This window comes from Pollicipes pollicipes, unplaced genomic scaffold, assembly GCF_011947565.3.
Source record: "Pollicipes pollicipes isolate AB1234 unplaced genomic scaffold, Ppol_2.1 Scaffold_3216;HRSCAF=3773_pilon_pilon_pilon, whole genome shotgun sequence".
Lineage (NCBI taxonomy): Eukaryota > Metazoa > Arthropoda > Thecostraca > Pollicipedomorpha > Pollicipedidae > Pollicipes > Pollicipes pollicipes.
In genome coordinates this window covers 4,512,391-4,533,977 of record NW_023596251.1, presented here as the reverse complement: position 1 = coordinate 4,533,977, position 21,587 = coordinate 4,512,391, and the positions used below count along the sequence as shown (strand labels likewise).

Here is a 21,587-nt window from a genome sequence, read left to right as displayed (position 1 = left end):
CCCGGTGTTCGCTGCACTATCTGCACCGCATCACTACTGCCGTGCGGCACAGCATGTAGTGAGAAAGGCCCATCGGGTTGTCCGGGCGGCGGCTCTGTTGTAGTGCTGAAAAGCACACTTGTTGACCTGCTGGCGAAGACGGCAAACGAAATCACTGACGGCACCCAGCCTTTCCACTGTCTGCCTACCGTACCCCGGTCAACTAGTGTGGCGTGCCTGTCACCCAGCCGCTGCCCTGCGTAAGGGAATTAAAATGAATGTTGTGAATCCTGAGATATTGAGGCACACACTAATTTTACTGTAATGAGCTTACTTGTACCTATTGGTGTCCTTTTAGGTGATAAACTCCTCTGTGCAAAACAAATTCACTATTTGGTATAAGCCGTCCGCGATACGCCATCGTTTGATTCCGCTATGAAACGACTGAATAACTTCATCATGGCTGACGAACTGGCCGTGCTAAAGTCGCATCGTGCAGACGGCTGACTCACTTGTAGAACATGAACTTATCGAGAGGAGTCGTTGGCTGAACTCACATACCGTTATGAGCGTTTGTTTTGGCCCTCTCTCGAGGCGTTCTCGCATATTAATCCGTGATCTATGTTTGCTTGCCTTCGTATGCTCGGCTATGGCGCTATTCTTATGTTCTTCGATTGCTCGTCTAATTTCTGTCATATTTAGAATCACTGTTCAACTTCCTGTAGTGCAGCACGAAACGTGGTTATTGTTCGAAGTTTGCACTGTGTGTATAACAGTGCTTAAAATCCTTACTCGGCGACGATCTCTATTTTGGCCTTGAGCACCACATAGCCAATGGGGTGGCAGTATTTGCGTGACGTTTCCATGATGTCATGCATGCCTGGGTGATCTTGGAATGGTCTGCGCAGAAAATCTGCACATGTTTGCAGGCGTGTACCTCAGAAATCAGCGGGTTTCAGTCTTAGGAGGGGCAAGGTCATGAGTTGCACTGTATAATTTTCAAAATGACCGCCTCAGTGCCAAACCCGACGCAAGTGTAGAACACTCATTCCTTCAACGAACAAGTCAACATACGGTGTGATGCAATTGGAATATCTCTGCTTGTGGTGATTGCTGAGATAAGAACAGTCTGCCGGGGCATATATGGATAACCTGGTCTGCCAACTGTCCTGCCATGTGAAAAACCTAGCTGACCCCGACGTGATTTGAACACGCAACCTTCTGATCTGGAGTCAGACGCGCTACCGTTGCGCCACGGAGTCCTACATTCGAAAACAGTGGGGTATATCTGGTTGCCTGCGCTTCTGGTTGTACCAGAGCCATTTTCCACACGCGTGTGTGCGCCGGTGTGCCACGTGGATGTCACCACGGGTGCTACTTTCCCAAATCGGCTATGGAAGCTGGGCCTATGCGGTTGATATAACCTACAATCAAAATGATCTCCCGGATTGCGTTCCCTTCACAAGTTCCGTCTCTCGTCGAAGCGCAGGCAACCAGATAACCCCTCTTCCCGTCCCTTGTGGGAATCAGACAGAGGCAACGTAGACAGACAGACAGGCAATGGAGGTTTTCTTACTATTCAGAAAAGCGGCTCGCTGACCTAAGACAGTACCTTCTGTTTCAGGATAGGGCCTCCCGATGCATAGACGGGCATTCTAATCTAAAACAGGGTGCTTACGATTGACGAAGGGAGCCTCCAAATCCAGCCATCGCGCCTCGACTATCCGAAAACAGAGCATCCTGGTACGGATCCGTGACCATCTGATGCATGTAAGGAGCCTTGTGTTCAAGAAATGGGGCCTCCTGAATATAGCCGGTGCCTACTAAGCCAAAACCTGGGCCTGCTAGTTTGTAACAGTCTCCGAGCCAGCAACGGGCCCTTCCTGACACAACATCGAGCCCCTTGATCTAGAGCATTGGTCAACTTATTCATGAAGGCAGCCTCAGGACCCAGAAAAGGGTCCTTTGATGAAGCAAAGCTCTTTCCGAATCCAATTAATTTCTCTGTACTTCACTGATGGGGCCTTCTCGATCTGAATGACGGTACGCTTCTTGTAGTTGTAATGCTTTAGTTGAGTAAAAAGACCTCCAAAATATTCGGAGGGAGGGAAACCTACTGTCGCTTCCCCTGCCTACCGGGAGGTAAGCTACTGCCCTCCCTGCCACCATATGGTCTTCCCTGGCGGCCACCATATGGCCTCCCTGGCGGCCACCATATGGCCTCCCTGGCGGCCACCATATGGCCTCCCTGGTGACCACCATATGGCCTCCCTGGCGGCCACCATATGGCCTCCCTGGCGGCCACCATATGGCCTCCCTGCTGACCACCATATGGCCTCCCTGCTGACCACCATATGGCCTCCCCGCTGACCACCATATGGCCTCCCTGCTGACCACCATATGGCCTCCCTGGTGACCACCATATGGCCTCCCTGCTGACCACCATATGGCCTCCCTGCTGACCACCATATGGCCTCCCTGCTGACCACCATATGGCCTCCCTGCTGACCACCATATGGCCTCCCTGCTGACCACCATATGGCCTCCCTGCTGACCACCATATGGCCTCCCTGCTGACCACCATATGGCCTCCCTGCTGACCACCATATGGCCTCCCTGCTGACCACCATATGGCCTCCCTGCTGACCACCATATGGCCTCCCTGCTGACCACCATATGGCCTCCCTGGCGGCCACCATATGGCCTCCCTGCTGACCACCATATGGCCTCCCTGGCGGCCACCATATGGACTCCCTGCTGACCACCATATGGGACTCCGGCGCACACCTGTGACAATTGATGCCGGTAAAGACAGAAGCGCATGCTACCAGACCATGCCTCCATTGTCCTCAAGTGTGGGACTCCGTGGCGCAACGGTAGCGCGTCTGACTCCAGATCAGAAGGTTGCGTGTTCAAATCACGTCGGGGTCAGCCTGGTTTTTCACCGGCAAGACGACCTTTCCGTAGCCAGGCCACGTTACGCAGTGTAGCTACGTCTCTACGTCTGAGGAGCTCCGCGTACTCTGTGGAGGAGTCTTGTCGGCGCCAATGCTGCATTGGTTCCAATTGTTCCATTGGTACCGTTCCAACCATATGGGCGAAAAGAGCACGATGGTGTTTCCGCCGGCCAGCTGTGGCCCAGATCCCGACGTTCGTTTCCGTGTACATTCACCCATCTACTTTAGCGGTGCTGCCGCTTGCACTGCGCCTCCAGGTCATGTGAGGGCATGGAGAGGTCTCGGCTGTCTCATATGTTACAAACCAGAGTACGGTCACGTTTGACATAGGATGGCGGGAAATGGATCGTCAGACATGTGTTGTCTGCGAGCGAATGGTGCATCGTGCCCGGGGTGTACGGTAATTCGCTGAGCCGCATGATGAGACTGCATGCAATACGGATGTCGCCGGTTCAATAATGAGACGCGATCGTAAAGATCTGTGATGACATCTAAATCTTTATTCAGCACCCCTGGCAAAGGTGATCTGGGGTGATACGGCGCCGAAGCTCCCGAGTGGGACATCACCTCCAACCCCGCCCCCGCTCCCTGCTTCCCCTGCAACCGCCCTTTTCGCTACCCACCTTCTAAATACTTCACAACATATTCCCATAATTGGGCTTGGAACGTATGCTGGCAGGTACCAAAAGCACAGACTATCCAGTGTCATAGCATGGAGACTTGTTAGCTATTTCAAAATAGCCAGGTATCTGTTGGCTGACAGGCACGCCACAATAGCGACAGAAGGCAGGCAGTGGAAAGGCTGGGTACCGTCGGGGATTTTATTTACCGTCTTCGGCAGCAGCTCAACAAGTGTTCCTTTTCAGCACTACAGTACAGCTGCCGTCCGGATAACCCGATGGCCTTTGTCACTATATCCTGTGCCGCACTACAGTAGTGATACGGTACAGATAGTGTAGCGAACACCAGGACCCCAGACCGCGGCAACACACGCCACCAAGAGCACGACTGGCAGGCAGATAGGAAGACAGTGTTGCAAACAAACAGATATTGTGAATTCAAGACGCGTGGTGCAATAAATCCCGGTGAAATCTCCGTCACCATGGAGCGGGCACGGTAAGTGACCAAACATTGCCTGCAGGGTATTGCCAGACAGGGTTGTGACCACAGCATGGCTTATCGGCACACACAGGTGTGACACATTGTTGCCGCGAATGGTGTAGATTAATATTCAGTTGCGTGGTCTCCATTCTCTAGGTAGGGCTCCGCCCCTCTAACTTGGGCTGTAGCCTCCCCCCCCCCCCCCCCACACACACTTTAGGAGAAAGCTGGTCAAAACCGGGGAGACTCCCTTGTTGGCGTAATTTTGGAGGGGTTCGTTTGTTCTTTCTACATTGTTCAGCTACCCTTCTCACTCACTTATTTTACAAACAACACCCCTGTTTCCGTTACGAGCAGAAGCGCCGTTTCCAGGCAGTCGCCATCGGCGGTGATCGTACACAAACATATTATGAGCGTAAAACGTAAACAAACGGTCGCCATCGGCGGTGATCCTGGGACTCCGTGGCGCAACGGTATAGGGTCTGACTTCAGATAAGAAGGCTTCGTTTTCAAACCACGTCGGCGTCAGTCCGATTTTACTTGGGCACGATCGGGTTTATCTTGCCAGGTCAGGAAAGAACGGTGCATTCTAAGATGGGAAAGTTGTAAGCCCACGTAACCCACAGCACGGCCGGCGTGCAGGACGAAGGTGAGAGTGTTATCAACAGACAGAGTTAGCACACCAAGCAACGAAAGGTTGCTTGCTGGGCACCGCCAGAGAGCCTTTTGACCACCAGGGGCTGGCTTTATACACTTTCGGGGGGTCGGAGCCCCAAGCCTTGATTGAGCCCCGATGCTCCTCTGAGCTCTTCAGCTGCTATGATAAAATACTGGGTCAAAGAAAATGTCAACTTTTGGTACACTAGGCGCTTGTCTTTGACGGACATATCACTATTAGTATCATGCTCATTGTCCAACAATTGGCATTCAGTAGGCACCTAATATTTCCGTCATGTCCTATGTAAGGCCATGGTGTAGTTGTTGAGCGATTTCTCCTCGTGGTCACACCTGGACTGCGGTTAAGAAGAATTGACCGCAACATGTGGCAGCTTTTAAAAGTACATGGTGCCCCACATAAAGTTGTTTGCATTTGCAAGGGACACACTACATGATACATGACAAGACAGCAGTGATAGCCTTATTCCTTGGAGAATAACCAAGAGAATGGAGATATGGCTGCTTTAATATTTCAGCAACATGCCTTTATCGAAACAATGACAGAACTGAATTACAAATTGCCTGCCAATGATCTTACTCGATTTTTCAGTTTTTCTTCAAACGGCGAGCCACATTTACAGGACATCAACATTCAGGGGATTAAACAGGGAGCAATTGCTAGCCACTACCACGATACAGGACGTATCTAACCAGGAATTGGAACACGCGATAATACGTGTACATGCAAACAAACTGATGTAAAAAGGCGTCACGAATCACGCTTCGTTCAAGCATACAAGCGAGTTGAAGTAAACAGGCATCACACATCACGCATCAGTTATACCTGTACACGATATTAATTAAACAGGCATCGCGCATCACGCGTCAGGCATCACTTATATGTGCAAGCGATTTGAAGCTAGCACACATCGCACATCAAAGCACACATCACGTTCGCATAATCGGTCATGATGACCCCCGTACATTAAGGTTTGGTCGCCGACTTCTTATAAGAATAGTTCACTTATTTTCCGATCTGGGCGGTCCTATGCTCTGCAAATTACTTTGAGCTCTGAAATGGGCATAAGGTCCGTACCTCCCTGGATTTCAGCCTGGATGCGTTCTGTCAAATGGTGGTCGCCGAAAGGGGTATTCCCCATTTTTAGCGTCTCGCAGATGTTCACTGTATCGCAAACGAATAGGGCGCATGGACTCCCCGGCATAGACTTTGTCCCTCCCGTGTTTTTTTCCCACCGTCTGCGCTTAATTTTGTCAACCACCTTTTTTGCGTGCAATTACCTTGACGCCTAAGTGCCCGCGAGGAATATACATATATATATATATATATATATATATATATATATATATATATATTCCTATGTAGATGTAAGTCTGGTTTTCAAGGGGATTGCGCGCAAAGAAGTGGTTTACGAAATTAAGTGTAAGCTGTGTGAAAAACATGGGAGGGACAGTGTATGTCGGGGAATACCCCTTTCGATGACCTTTTTTTGCAAAACACGCTCGGGCTGAAATCCTGGGGGATATGGACCCTATGCCCCTTCTAGAGTTCAGTCATCTACAGAGCACAGGACCATATAGACATAAGAGAAGTAAATCTATTATTGTAAAAAGTCGGCGACCAAACCTTAACGTACGGAAATCATCACGGCCGATTATGCGAACATGATACGTGCTTTGATGTGTGATGTGTGCTAGCTTCAAATCGTTTGCACATATAAGTGATGCCTGACGCGTGATGCGTGATGCCTGTTTAATTGATATCGCTTACATGTATAATTGATGCGTGATGTGTGATGCCTGTTTACTTTAACTCGCTTGCAGTTTTGAATGAAGCGTGATGCGCGATGCCTCTTTATCTCAATTTGTTTGGATGTGCACGTATTGTCGCGCGTTCTAATTTTTTATATGCAGTATGTCGTGGTAATGGCTGGCAAATGCTGCTTGTTTAATTCGCTGGATGCTGGTTCCTAGAAACACTATGCCAATCTCGTGGTAAATACTGTCAGCGGTAGCCGTCAGTGATCCCAGACCCTTCTCATCGTAGACAGGATGATTTTAAATACAGCTCGGCGGTGTACGTTCCACCTGATCGTAACACAAGGGTGTCGAGGAACGAACAAGGCATAAATTCTTCATAATTTCTGCCGTGTATCCCAGAGAGAAAACAGCCCTGAAGTGCCGTCGAGCGACTCGCCAATGCCTCTCACCATGCGCACTGCTTCGAAACATCTGATTTAAATACAGACACATATGATATGACAATACGGGTAATAATAATGACACAGATGCAATTATAACTACAGATTACAAATGCTACAAAAGTTTTGTTTAACGTTCAACCACTACCTTTTGCTATACTGATGGTCTATCATTTTGCTCACAAGAACTGCCAACTCATCATCCGAAGCACCAAGACTCCAGACCTGTCTTGCTAATTAGCTTCAAAGACGTGTCAGAGCATGAGTCACGCTATGTTTAAGACGTCCCCTCCGGAAATTCGTTCGATCACCAGTCTTCCAACTTCGTCCGTCCAGTTATCGACATGCCGGTTGAGAAGGTCGTGTAAGGTCGGTTCTGCCTTTATCTATCGGTACATCACGCCAGTGTGCTAAGAAATCTCCCACAGGCTCTCTTTCGTATGTGGCGGGAGACGCCAAGCTACATACAACTGTTTTTTGTGCCTTCCGCCACGCCCAATGAACGATCAAAGATACCTACTTTCGTTAACCACAAGGGCTTAAGCTGTTAATAGGCTTTTTCCTATGAATTGCGTCATATTCTGAACGTTTCACAAAACTGCTGCCGCACATTGATTGAAGAAAGTAGTTCATCCGCAGCAAAGCGATTTTGGGAAATGAAGAAATCTTTCAAAAGTATACATTTATTATGAGCGACGCACCATGGGGGGCCAACATCCGGGAAAGCAGTTTTTGGGGACAGGTTAGGCCAACCTTATCGGGCTTTCCAGTCGGTTTTGGAGAGTGGTACCCATGGTGACCGCCATAAGACGTTCCGGCGCACAGACGGGTGACGAATGGTTCCGGTACAGTCATACGTGAAGGCCACCAGATAGTCACAATTTTCACTAACTGTAGGACTCCGTGGCGCAACGGTAGCGCGTCTGACTCCAGATCAGAAGGTTGCGTGTTCAAATCACGTCGGGGTCAGTCTCGTTTTTCAGACACGATGGCCCTTCCGTTCCCAGACCGGGTCACAGACAGTGCAGTTCTGCAAATCTGACGAACATCGCATGCTCTATCAAGGACCTTATTCGGCAGTAAGGCAGATGCCACGGAAACTATATGGGCGAAAACGCCACGGTGGCGTTTCGGCAGTACGGGTATGGCGCGTGACATTCGCTTTGGGCGGTACAACCAACAGCAGTGGGGTGCTATTTCCTATTAAATGCCTATCAAAGAGTGTTCCACATTTGTATGGTGTTTTTGCATCGTTTTTGACGTCTTTTCCTGTTCAGTTGGAAGACTTAATTCCCCTAACTTGGACTTCGGCCCATTCCCCAACTTTGAGAAGAGAGCTGGTCAAGTCCTGAGAGAGACTTGCTTAATGGCGTATTTTGTGTGCATTTTTCATTCAAGCTGTTCAGCCCCCAGCCCAGTTTGAAAAACCACGGCTATGATTTCGGCAAAGGCAGAGGCGCAGACCGCCAGATAACCGTCATCATCCACTGCCTGTGCGACTCCGTGGCGCAACGGTAGCGCGTCTGACTCCAGATCAGAAGGTTGCGTGTTCAAATCACGTCGGGGTCAGTCTGGTTTTACCTGGGCACAATGGCATCTACGTTGCGAGATCTGAGTGGTGCACCGTCAACAATGAGCTATCTCCTCAAACTGTGTACGATATTTATACCGGGAGCCTTTACACCGGGGACCTTCATACTTATCTAACGGGATTTGAGCCGTGCGCCACGCCGCGGGATGCCCTTGGTGAACGGCACAGGTGGCGGGAAGTACAGGGACCTCCACGTTTTGTCACCAATTGATCCACTCGCTGAGGATCCGACACACAGCTGTTGAAAACAGCGGACACGATTGAGACCATGAGAGATTTACAATCAGTTGTGTGTCGATTGCCACGGGCTATGCTCCACGGCTGACACATGAAGGAAGTTAGGACCTAGATGATCTTATCCGTACCCCATAGCTTGGGGCCTGGCACCTGTCTGGCTTGCAAGCGACTTTAGAGACGACTAATCCTGAAGTGATCATCGCAAACGCTTCAGAAGGAAAGGCTGCGTGTTCAAAGCCCGACTGGGGCAGCACATTTTGGTGGGGAGATCGTCTCAAATCAGCCCCCATCAAGTGTTTACCTGGCCTCGGAACAGGTCGTGCAAGGGAACGACGCCGTTAACGATTTTTAGACCAGAAGTTTGAGGGACAGTTCGACAGGGATGGCTTTGGTCAAAGACGTGCCCAAGCATGCAGCAGCGTCAGCAAGCATGGCTTGCTGCAAAAACCTTGACATGCCACCATCATAACTATGCCATCTCGAAAGAAAACTTGACTCTCTTTATCCATATCAGCTTTGAAATTCCAATGCTTTGCGAAGCCGTGAATACCCGCGTCGTGCCAATGTGATCGCCGTGGTCAATGACGAACCCATCGTCGTTGACACATCGCTGCGTCTGCTACGCCAGTACCAGACACAGCGGTGTGCCTGGTACGCCAGCCCTTATGTCTGCCTCACGACGGACAGACGGTTGGCTGTGCTCGGGGGAGGCCTGGGCGCAAAACAGGGGCAGGGAGGCGCCGTCACCTCAAATGAAAGTTTAACATCGGCCCCAAGGCTGTGCACGAAGAGAACTTGTTTCGAGATGGGGTTGGCCCCACTCTTAATGAGGATCCCACGTCCCTGGGGTGTCTGAGCATCCACCAACCGAGCAACGTGGACGGTATGTCCGATCCGCCGAAACGGAGAGGGCAGACGTCTCCAGGAGAGACAACGATACTGTGTGCAGCTGAGACAAACCTCGCCGTCCGAAGCCTACACAGCTCTCCGGTGACAGCTTATCTCCAAACCTTACACGCAGCTCAGGGACCATTCATCTGATACGGCCGCGCCCACTGGCCCATGGGTCGCTCCCCTGCGGCAACCAAGAGTTACCCGACATTCAGCACTTCAGCGAAGGCGGAGGGCCCCTCGAACATGCCGCACCAGAAGGCGCTGCGAGCGTTCACCCACCGCCAGCTCGTCGTCGATCTGGCCGCGGTCGTCGACGATCTTCTTGGAGACGGCGCTGAGCGACTCGACGTCCATCTGCAGCGCCTGGATCTTGGCGTAGGCGTCGTGTAAGGCAGCGGCGTCCTCGCGCGTCATGCCTGCCGGCGGAGACCGGACGGCGTGCCCTGAGGGCCGAGGCTGGCACGCCCGCTCGACGGGCTGAGGCACTACATCACCCGGCCTTCCAAACACGCCACAAGCGCCTCACTGTCGGCAGCACCTGACTCGCCTGAACGCCAGATAATGCGCAAGACGGCACGGAAACTGCAACAAACATCCCCAAAGAATGGTTCCGAACGGAACAGACCGGTGTTATGATGTGACAGTGGGCCTCTGACGCTGCGCGCAGCTGGGGACAGTTCTAGCGTTAGGTGGTCAGCGCTCACCGGGCTTGTTGGCAGCCGAGGAGAGGCGGCCGAGCATGCCGGCCAGCTCGCGCTCCACCCGCTCCAGCTTGTCACGGAACGAGACGACCTGGTCCCCCAGACGGTCACCGAAGTCCCGCACCTGGCACGGACACGGTTACCTCGGGTCAGCGGACACACGAGATCACCTGGTCCCCCAGACGGTCACCGAAGTCACGCACCTGGCACGGGCACGGTTACCTCGGGTCAGCGGACACACGAGATCACCTGGTCCTACACACGGCCACCGATTCCCGCACCCGGTACAGACACGGTCACCTCGAGTTAGCTGAAAGCGACGACCACAAGCGGGACACAGCGCGGAGTTTACAAAAAGATCCTCCAAAACACATCAACAGAGCTAAGCCAGAGATAAAAAAAATTGTGCATTCACTGAAGAGCTCATGATTACTCGCTTATTCAGGGTAAACCTAACCCACCAGCCTAGACAGTGGAAGAATCGCAGCTCAACCGCCTTAGTTGATCGATCTCCATGGAGACGGGTGAGCGGCAGCCGTGACGTCACCAGAGGATACGTGACGTCATCCGCCGCCTCACCTGCTCCGACTGGGAGACGAGCGCCTTCTCCAGCTGCTCCATGCGCGCCTTGTTATAGTTGAGCCAGTCGGTCAGGTGGTTGAGGTCCATCTGCGAGGGCTCGCGGAGGCTAGTGAGATTCAGCGACAGCGACGGGCCGACGAAGCTGCCCTGGCTGCTACTCCCCTGCCGGTGCAGCGAGCCTGGCCGGGCCACGGCGAAATGGCGTCACTCGGCGGGGGGGGGGGGGGGGAGAGTGGAACGGGGACCAGCCGGAGGACGCGGACAACATTACGGGGTGCGCAACACAAAGGTCACCAAGGCGGGTGAATGACGCGTGTGCGAATACTTGCCGATAGCGAAGCATATCGGCGACGAAGCATCGCCTGTATGGAAAAGGATAGTGTTTGAAAGATACTGAGGCGAAGTTTGATGACGTGTGATAAAATGCGACGCGTGGGAGGTGTGATGAAAGATACTTAGACGAAGTGTGATGACCCAATAGTGCCTACCATTACGGCTAATGTGGCTCAAACAGCAGCATCAACCGAGAACGGTTAATCCATGATGAAAATAAGACATCATCTCCGATACGGGGAGGACGCAGCAGACACCGCAGCCGAGACGAGGCACTAATTCGAGCTGACCTTCGGCCACGACGTCCAGGTCGCTCCAGCCGCCACTTTGCTCCTTCTCCGTCATGCCTGAGGTCACGTCCGGTCAGGTCACGCTCAGGTCAGGTCAGGTCACGGTCACAGCCCGCGGCTGGTTTGAACACTGCATGAGTGCACTGCCGCCATGTCAGCCGCAGAGGTGCCCCGAAGGTCAGGTCACAGTCCGATGCGGCGGGACAAGGCCCTTCCGCGCGACGGGCGGCGTTGGGCCCGGCTGGCCGTGACGCCCCAGCCGCACGGCCAGCGCGAGGACCCCGGGACGCAGGCACACAATCGCTGGTGCGCACGGACTGAGCCCTGCGCGCTCAGCCTCGGCCAGGCACCGGCTAGGACTCGGACGCGGCGGGCCGGGGTACCCAGCCGGCGCGCCATCTCGCCGGGGGCGCGGCTATTGGTCGGACGCTGCGGAGGGAGCCTTCGCGCGCCGCCCGCCAACGAAGCTGCGGTAGGCCGGCACCGCGTGACGCGCGCGATCTCACAGGCGTGACTTACTGAGCTTCATACGCAGCTCCTGGATCTGGGAGGCGGAAGCCTTCAGCAGGGTGAGCTGCTCGATCACCTTGTCGGAGAAGTTGTCTGCCGAGCCAAGTGACAGATGCGTGAGAAAAAGGGGACCTCACCATCCAGGACACAGGATCCGACCATGCGCTGATCGTCATTGTACGAGGCAACCGCTAGTGCGCGCGCGCGCGCGTGCGTGCGTGCGTGCGTGCGTGCGTGCGTGCGTGCGTGCGTGTGTGTGTGTGTGTGTGTGTGTATGTGTATGTGTGTGTGTGTGTGTGTGTGTGTGTGTGTGTGTGTGTGTGTGTGTGTGTGTGTGTGTGTGTGTGTGTGTGTGTGTGTGTGTGTGTGTGTGTGTGTGTGTGTGTGTGTGTGTGTGTGTGCATGTGTGCATGTGTGCATGCGTGCGTGCGTGCGTGCGTGCGTGCGTGCGTGCGTGCGTGCGTGCGTGCGTGCGTGCATGCGTGCATGCCTGCGTGCGGTTGTGGGTGTGTGCGTGCGGCTATGGGTGTGGGTGTGTGCGTGCGTGCGTGCGTGCGTGCGTGCGTGCATGCGTGCATGCCTGCGTGCGGTTGTGGGTGTGTGCGTGCGGCTATGGGTGTGGGTGTGTGCGTGCGGCTATAGGTGTGGGTGTGTGCGTGCGGGTGGGGGTGGGGGTATGGGTGTGGGTAGGGGTGTGCGCATGCGGGTGTGGGTGTGCGCGTGCGGGTGTGGTTGTGCACGTGTGGGTGTGGGCGTGGGTGTGTGGATGTGCACGTGTGGGTAGGGGTGTGGGTGTGCACGAATGAGTGGGGGTGTGAGTGTGAGTGTGCGTGTACGTGTGCGTGTACACGTAAGATTTCCTTTCCAAAGAGTGACGTCAGGTCCAGAAGCCAAAATGGATCCCCCACTGGACATTTTCTAAAGTCAAACGCCAAGCAGGTTTAATACGCACTCGGGTGGCAGTCAGTTTACCCCTCCCCCACCCCGAAGGTTTTTTCTTGGAATCATTTCCGAGCGGCGAATATGCCAACTCTTGTATATGTGTAGAAAGTAAGTGACGTTTTTTGTCCAAAAATTAAGTGTTTCTCATAAAGTCGGGAACGGCTAAATCTGATGCAATCTGATGAGTGTTAGACCAAGTCATATATGTCTGAGATAGTTTTCTAGGACACACAACAATAGAACGAACAAGCTCTATCTACCTAGGGTCGGCTATGAAGGTCAGAACAACGCCGAAGTCAACTTGTTATAATAGTCTGGAGCGTGCTGTGTGTGGTAGCTTATTGTGCGCATTTGGAATTTATTAATGACAGGAACCGCATAATACATCTTCCATGAACTTCTTAAACGTTCAAATAGGCCATTGCCATTGCTAAAATAAACCAGGTTAACATTTCGTCCTTCGGCAAATACCGCCTAGTGTAATCCAGGACGCTTATTCAAATGCAAAAATGAAAGCAGGATGGTATGACTTTGGTCGTCATGATCTTATAAAGGTCAAAAACATTTCAACGGCCTTACATGAGCAGCGACTTTTGCCTAGAAAATGTATCTAGATACATAGTAAATGCAAGAAAAGGGCTGGCATATTTTCGACATCAATCTAGAGAATCTAGAGTTTGACGTTGTTTCATCTTATTTGACCCATCGGTCATGACTTAGGAATTTCAAGATTTGACACAAAAGTCGGTTTACATACAGGCCAAAATTTCACTGACATTAAATGAGGACCAGCGGCTTTTCAGTTACAGACACCGAATTCACACCCTGTAAATTTGGCGCCTCTAGCTTTCTTACTTTTGAGATCTCATGGAGGCAAATTGATCCCCACCCAGGCAAAGGCCATTTAACCGGCCACCCAGGCACGTCTTGAGGCTGGGACTGAGGCCTCACCTCCTAGGGCCGCTTCCATTTGGGACACACGCTTCTCTAGAATCTTATGCTTGTCCAGCAGCTCGCTGAGGTGGGCCAGTAACCGCTTCGCCTTTGTCTCACTGTTCGACGCATCGCCACCCTGTTCGATCAGTTCCTGCGGTCGCCGACAGATGGGGTGTCATTCGGTTTCCTTGCTCACTAAAAGCGTGTAGCGTATTTGCCGCGTAATTTCTACGCCCCTCCTCCCCCCCCCCCGCCCCCCAATATGTTGCGGCGGGCATAGCCTCCTTAGCCTCCATTATCCCATCAGGTGGCGGTGGCTACATAGCTCTGTCCATGCCAGCAGATGACAAACAGGTGGCCTTCAATCTTCGGTCACGTAACCGGACCAGGGCCCACTCAGCCTTCTGCTCGCAGTTGGCTGGCGCGGTCCACCGGAGCCGGAGGCCGCAACAGTAAACCGCTCACAAGACACAGCCGCCTACAAATCAATAGACGGTATGCTGCGCGCAACTGTATGCCACTGTACGCAACTGCATGCCACTGTACGCAACTGTATGCCACTGTACGCAACTGTAGACAGGTAAGAGTGACCGATCGCGCCACCCTGGAGCTGCGCGGGGCATCTCCGAGGAGAGCGAGTCACCGCAGCCTGCGCCGGGGACCGCTGACCTGCTGCCGGGCCTCCGTCTGCTGCTGCTCCACCGCCTTCAGAGTCTCGTCGCTGAGCTGGTCCATGGCCTTGAGGTCGCCCTTGACGTCCTCCAGGGCGCCCTCCAGCCCGCTCCAGGTGACGATGCCGGCGCCGAGCGAGCGCAGGTCGTCTGAGGAGGCGGCCGGCATGCCGTCCTCCTGCACACACCGCCCGGTTATGGACGGCTAATGAGAGGGAATGTGTGCAGTGCAAGTGTCGAGCGGAGGAACGGGGGCGCGCTGGCACCGTCACCAGGTCCGACCCAAAACTTGATTGCGAACCAGCCTTCTTTACACTGGTCAGAACGCAGCGAGAAAACTTCGGATCCACTCGTTTGGCCAGGGAGCTAGTTATATGCATAGCCAGCTTGTCTTACCATTACGCTCAAACAACGGCTAGCACACGCCAGACGGACACATCACTCAGAAGACAAAATATCGCTCAGGCACACCGCTTCCTTAACGAATACACTCGCACCAGCATAATACCAAAGACCAAAGTAAGATGCAAGTACGCAAAGCAGCGAATAACTAAGTGGCGGACAATCGGTACACTCACACCAGCATAATGCCAATAATCAAAGTAATCTACAAGTACGCAAAGTAGACGATAAGTGAGTGTAGGACAATTAATGCAGAATCCGGACTTGAGCCACCAGCTCGCACCCGAAACTCGCCATTCCTAACCACATAAGTTTGCCCCCATGCTCCAACGCCCTATTCCCATCGATTCTCTGCTCGAGGTTCACCCAGCCGCTCCCGCCTCCCAGAAAAGTGATGGCGAATGATTTCAATGGACGATATTTTGTGTTCATGGCCCATGCCAAGCGTGGCTCGCTGCCTGCTCCGTGATGCCACCATCCAGCCTGCGCACTCAGCTCATGGCATAATGAATATCCGCCATATGCTCCAAATCCGACAGGGTTGCAGGGGGCTGTCCGTGGCGTGCGTACTCCGGTCCCGACTGGCGGGCCTCAGGCTGGTCCCGGTCCGGCCCGCCGAGAGCACACCTATCCTGTCCGTGGCGTGCGTACTCCGGTCCCGACTGGCGGGCCTCAGGCTGGCCCCGGTCTGGCCCGCCGAGAGCACACCTATCCTGTCCGTGCCGTGCGTACTCCGGCCCCGACTGGCGGGCCTCAGGCTGGCTCCGGTCTGGTCCCGGTCCGGCCCGCCGAGAGCACACCTATCCTGTCCGTGCCGTGCGTACTCCGGCCCCGACTGGCGGGCCTCAGGCTGGCTCCGGTCTGGTCCCGGTCCGGCCCGCCGAGAGCACACCTATCCTGTCCGTGCCGTGCGTACTCCGGCCCCGACTGGCGGGCCTCAGGCTGGCTCCGGTCTGGTCCCGGTCCGGCCCGCCGAGAGCACACCTATCCTGTCCGTGCCGTGCGTACTCCGGCCCCGACTGGCGGGCCTCAGGCTGGCTCCGGTCTGGCCCGCCGAGAGCACACCTATCCTGTCCGTGCCGTGCGTACTCCGGCCCCGACTGGCGGGCCTCAGGCTGGCCCCGGTCCGGCCCGCTGAGAGCACACCTCTCCTGTGAGTCGGCCAAAACTCGGTCACGGCCGTCCCGGCCAGATTGGTGACGTTTGACCAGCTGTCGCAGGCAGACCTTTTTGGACAGTCAGGCAGAGCCTTCGCAAAACAATGCTCCTGCAGCGCCCCTGTTTCTACCTCGAAATGGAAATCGCGTGCGCAAACTAAAACGCTAAGGCGGTCCAGACCGCTAACGGATCCAAGCGATGCCCCGTGTATCAGCCATGTTTGATTCCCCTAACACATGCCGAGCCCAGCCCCCCACGGAGCGACATCGGTGAGTCGAGGACCTGCAGACGCTGGCGGCCTCCTCGCTTGGTCTGCATTAGGTGACGTTCGTTCGCAGTCTCTCGGCTGGGACGCGCGGACATCGGCCGCGACCTCACGGCCTCAGCCGTCACTACCCACGATCCGCGTGTCCCTCAGTGTCTGCTGACCGGCCACTGCACCGGCCCCCAGGTGGCGGCTGCCTCGCGCCGCAGTGGGCGAGAAGGCGAAGGGATGTTATTACTCAGGAAAACAAGGAATCAGTGCCGAACTTCCCTCGCCCTGAAACGTCTGGTATGACACTGGTTTGCTGGACAGCATGTGCAATAGATCTGGCTGCATTGACGCCATCTTCACGCTCTTTTGTGCGCTGTTTTTCAGCAAATGAATTTCCGCAAATAAAACTACAAATCCGCCATATAATCCGACCATCGTCCTCGCCTTCGCGGTACCTTTGAGCTTTCCGAACTAAAATTCCGGAATTTCGCGACAGAATGGCGAATTTTCCGCTCATCATACATGGAGCTGAAGACAATAGTGGGTTGCAAAAAGGGTACCCTCTGTTATCATGTCAGATAATAAAAAGCCTTTTTAGGAAATGACGAGAAAAAAAGAAACACAGCAGGTAGGTTCTTAACAGCAGGATAATAATACAAATGCCATAGCCGAGCTAAAGCTGAACACAAAAAGCTACGTTGCCGTCCAACATTGTTACCGAAGTTCACCACTTTTCAGCGGGTGCCCGAATATGCCCGGCGGGCTCCCCTAGCTATACCATAGCGGTGTCCCGCGGCCGCCGCAGCCAGCACGGCTCGGCCTCCGCGCAGCAGTGCGGCCGACAGCGCCGACTGCCTACCTGCGTAACGCCCATCAAGCCGGCGATCACGTTCTTGATCTCGACGTACTTGGTCTCCATGTCGGCGAGCGAGACCGGTTTTTCACCCTTCTCGCCCGCCATTCCGAGTAGCTCCTGGCGGCGGATAGGTCAGAGTGGGGGGAGGGGGAGGGGGGTCAGGACACGGCGAGGAGTACTGACTGGGGAGCAAGGAAGGGCAGCAGTAGAGAAGACACCGCAGCAGAAGACTCCTGGAAGTCGTGGAGTCGTGGTGGGATGTTAAGACGATTTGGGGCACGATAAGGTCTCAGGCGTACTTTTAATGTCCATCTCCACAGGCCCAAGGCTATAGGCGTACTTTTAATATCCATCTTCACAGGCCCACGGCTAAAACTAAGGACGGAAAAGCAAAAGATACACACAATCGCCGCATATACTTAAAAATACCCATCGATTACCGTTTAGTATGCACTTACCTTGGGCGAAAAGGCTGCAAATTGACTGGCATGAACTACGTTATAACACAAGGGTAAACTGGCTCTCTCACAGTTGTTTTGTTCCACCCGGTCTGTAGGATTGATGCTTTCAACGCTTGGCTTGAAATGCATCGGGCCGGGCCACAACACTCGGCGAAATCCCCCATGTCTTTTCCTGGCAATACGCTTTTTCGGGCTGTTACAACGGCCCAGCGAAAGCTTTTGGGGCATCATTACTTCCAATACAAGAATCTGCGTCCGTTAGTGTGCAAACTAGCATGAGCAATCTCTTTGAACTATAAAAACCCAGACATTCTCAAAATACTATTCAGTAGCATAACGTCCGTAGCACTTTCGCAAAGCTGAAAGCAATGAAGCCTCGGAGTCTCACTGCTGCTACATTAGTGACACCGTAGTGTAGAAAGAAGGCGTCTCAAAGCAAACATGGTCCCAAATCATCCATGATGAGCCGAGGCTCCCCTGTCGCAGCTCCAGCGCCTCTGTCGCCTTACGCTCAGCTGTTTATCTAGTCGATCCGTGTGCTTCTTGACTTTCTTCAGCTTGCTCATGGTGTGCTCGATGATGCCGGTCAGCTTATCGATGCCCTCCTCGTTAGCGTCCACCTTCTTCATCAGCTGCAGCGACTGCCACAGACCTGTGATGGACAGCGCTTGTCTGGCATGGACAGAAACCGTGTAGGACGGGCACGAGTAGCCCTAATGCTTCAGTTTCGGCCCACCCGTGCCTACGTGGCCTCGGCCCATCCATGCCTCCGGTTCACAAGCCCAGGTGCACCCTAGACATGTCTGGCCTCTGTTAACAACACCATCAGCTCAAGAGGTCTGGAAGAGCGCCAGAGCTGTGCCTGCCAGGCGGGCGGCGTTCGATGCCGGGCCGGGTTCCTATCGACTGACCGCCAGACGGCCGCCGCTGCGCCACCTGGCCGTCCCGTCGGTGGCGAAGCCCCGCTCCAGCATCGAATGGCAGCCGGCCGTGGCGGTGGGAGTAAACTACGCACACGGGTTTAGGGTGCCTCCCAGCCAGAGCAGCCTGGCTATCTAGGCAGGCACCGTACTCCGAGCCACACGCGAACTCACACCCCCTTCAATGACAGGCAAGACTCCGTGGCGCAACGGTAGCGCGTCTGACTCCAGATCAGAAGGTTGCGTGTTCAAATCACGTCGGGGTCAGTATGGTTTTGCCCGCTTTTCGAAACAGAAAAGCATGGACAGGCATTTCGACATCATGCACACATCATACAGAATGCTTTCTCAGACAAATCAAACAAAATATGTACATGTCATACACGCAATTGGTTCCAAAAAAAGACACAAAACCACTCCCCTCATGAAATTATGGGCATCCATGGACAAGGCATCGCAATGTTGTTGAACAACACAGAGTGGGCATGGCCACGCACATGACACGCTCAGATACTTGGTTTGACAGCACTCCGTGACGTCACCTCTGTTAACCACCGATGACGTCACGAGCTCCAACCGTGCAAACAGACGTCAAGAAATCATAACCACCGACATGAATAGACGTTTCGGAAACTAGTTGGAGATTTCGTCCAAGCAGTAACGAGCCGGCAAACGCCCGTCGCTCTGGCTGCCCCTTGGCGTGCGAGCAAGAGAAGGGGGTGGGGGCAGACCATCCCTGGTTTTGCTTTACCCTTTGCCGGCCGGGGGTCGATTCCCACTGGGGAGTTTCGCTGATTTCCTACTTGAAATGGTTTGGAACAGGCTGTAAAATTGTGCTGACTTTCGTGACAGAATTTTCTGCGCAGCGGATGTTGTATTGAGATGTCATTTACACAGCATGCGTGGGGACGGCTCCAGGGCGTGATATTAAGAACGCACCCCAGTGTAATTTGGCGATCGTGCCAAAGGGGTGATTTCCCCGGAATGATACGCAGTGACTAGTGTGGTTGTAGGTGAACCTGAGACTGCCAGCGAGTCAGGCGGTGGCAGCCTGAGTATGGCTGTTCCAGTATAGCAAAACGAGCGTGGCAGACGCGGTCCTAGGATTCGGAACGCGAGGTTAAAAGTGTAAAGCATATCGCGTACTGGATAGGGTGGATGTGCCACGCAGGGCACAGAAGACACCCTCGGCAACAGGCAGCTGGCCGGGCGCATCGTCATAACTACGTCACGTGCATGGCGGACGTCGTTCGTCGGCCCGCAAGCCGGCCTCCGACCACACGCTTACGAAGCCGGCCATCCCTCCCACAGCTGGCGCCCGCCACCTCGACGCCGGGCGGTGGCGTCCGACTCCCCGTGACACAGCCGTATGTGGAGCCCCCCCCCCCCCCTCACCAGGGCTGAGTGACGGGCCCGGCGCGCCGCTTACCACCGACCTTGCACATCCTCCTGCGAGCCGCTCAGCGCCTGCTGGAACTCCCGCAGCTTGGGCAGCATCTCCGCCATGTCCAGCACGTCCAGCTTCTCCTCCACCTCTCCCAGCTGCAACAGGCGCGGCGACGGGTGAACGGCCGTATAAACACAACGCGGCGAACTTTATGCCGGGCACATACACGATCTCGGCTGTTCCGCACCGCTACAGTAGAGAAAGCGACGTATTGCTGGCGTCGATTGTATTCCAGGAGCGGGTGTACCCTGCACGTGGCTGTTATGTTCAGAGGTTCATCTCTGGGGAGTGCCTCCACGCGCAGAGGAGTCGTGTCGGGAACTAAACTGAGTTAACCTTGACATGCCGGCATATGCATGATGTATCATACGCATGCTGCATTGCTACCAAATGTAGGGGAAACAACTGCAAACAACTGCAAACAAAAAAAAAGGCGACACCGAGGGGAAAAGAGGAACACACAAGTATGGCAGGATGGCAGTTCAGTAGGGACGAAAGTTTCTGTGGGTTTAAGTCAGCTTCCTCAGGTCTGCCCAAAACTGGGTTACATAAGCCCGGTTTCGGGCTAGCCAACACGAGGAGTTCGATGCCACAAACATTCTGTGAACGGGTTTTATTGGTCAGCTCAAGTCACAACCGCTCAACTGTCAACTGCTGTCAACTTAACCGTTTCACTAATGCCTCGAAACGGCCCACACTACAAGTCAGCGTCAAGCGTGAAAACGTATCCTCACGCCTCCCCCCTCCTTTCACCTCGAGCGGAGTAAGACTGGCCTACTTAGCCCGCGCAGCGACCCCATAGCAGCTTTCCAAAATTCGTCCAGTAGGGTGTACAAGATGCAAATATGAATTTATCCTATTAGAATCCTGGCTCTTCGGCGACCTCCGCACGCAATTCGTCGGTGCTAATCCGTTGCCTTTGACCCCGACCTAGACATTTGACCTTTTCAGCCCGTTTGTCAAAGCTGAGGCGCATAGATACTGGTTTGACAGCCTCCCAGTTCGATGCTGATTGGCCGATTTTGGTCAGCGGGAGGGGCCACAGGCAGTGAGCCCAAAGCCGGAATATTATAGCATGAAAAATATCGACATCCCTGCCACCCAAGTGGCCGAGCACTGGAACACTGCCCCACAGCGCACACACACACCATCCCTGCCACCCCGACATTCCCTTTCAGTCGGTCCATTACGCTTTTGCACCCGCCCAAAGCAGCACTTGGCAGGGTGCCCAATGACCCGTAAAGACCCAGACCTCGCCGCGTTTCGTTTCCAGTCGGTCCGTCCCACAGGCTGCCTGGCCCCACATACGGGGAAGGTGGATACCCTGGGAACCAATACGGGCCTCTGACCGCCCCTGTTCAGCCGATCAGGAGCACCACCTCGCCCCCGGCAGCTCCTGTCCCAGTCAGCCGAGGCTCGGAAACAGCTCTGATGACCAGCAGCATCGCTTCACTCGACTGTCCCCATTTTCCAGTCGGTTGGTGCCG

At 54.1% G+C, this 21,587-nt stretch overlaps 1 protein-coding gene and 5 non-coding genes across 6 annotated transcripts in view; 4 read left to right on the top strand and 2 right to left on the bottom strand.

Annotated features, from left to right (window-relative positions):
- LOC119091028 (uncharacterized) overlaps positions 1-21,587 on the bottom strand; it is a 53,805-nt gene that overhangs the window by 27,284 nt on the left and 4,934 nt on the right. Inside the window, exons 7-16 of the mRNA XM_037213749.1 lie at positions 20,090-20,195; positions 18,243-18,385; positions 17,276-17,389; positions 14,599-14,778; positions 13,945-14,080; positions 12,061-12,144; positions 11,542-11,598; positions 10,916-11,097; positions 10,340-10,460; positions 9,915-10,051 (exon numbers count right to left, since the gene is read on the bottom strand). Of these exons, the coding sequence (XP_037069644.1) occupies positions 9,915-10,051; positions 10,340-10,460; positions 10,916-11,097; positions 11,542-11,598; positions 12,061-12,144; positions 13,945-14,080; positions 14,599-14,778; positions 17,276-17,389; positions 18,243-18,385; positions 20,090-20,195 (1,260 nt within the window). The remainder of the gene's footprint in view (positions 1-9,914; positions 10,052-10,339; positions 10,461-10,915; positions 11,098-11,541; positions 11,599-12,060; positions 12,145-13,944; positions 14,081-14,598; positions 14,779-17,275; positions 17,390-18,242; positions 18,386-20,089; positions 20,196-21,587) is intronic.
- TRNAW-CCA (transfer RNA tryptophan (anticodon CCA)) lies at positions 1,170-1,241 on the bottom strand. The gene has a single exon. It is a non-coding gene; the product is annotated as a tRNA-Trp (tRNA).
- TRNAW-CCA (transfer RNA tryptophan (anticodon CCA)) lies at positions 2,839-2,910 on the top strand. Its single transcript has one exon. It is a non-coding gene; the product is annotated as a tRNA-Trp (tRNA).
- Positions 7,811-7,882, top strand: TRNAW-CCA (transfer RNA tryptophan (anticodon CCA)). Its single transcript has one exon. It is a non-coding gene; the product is annotated as a tRNA-Trp (tRNA).
- Positions 8,411-8,482, top strand: TRNAW-CCA (transfer RNA tryptophan (anticodon CCA)). The gene has a single exon. It is a non-coding gene; the product is annotated as a tRNA-Trp (tRNA).
- On the top strand, positions 18,849-18,920 carry TRNAW-CCA (transfer RNA tryptophan (anticodon CCA)). Its single transcript has one exon. It is a non-coding gene; the product is annotated as a tRNA-Trp (tRNA).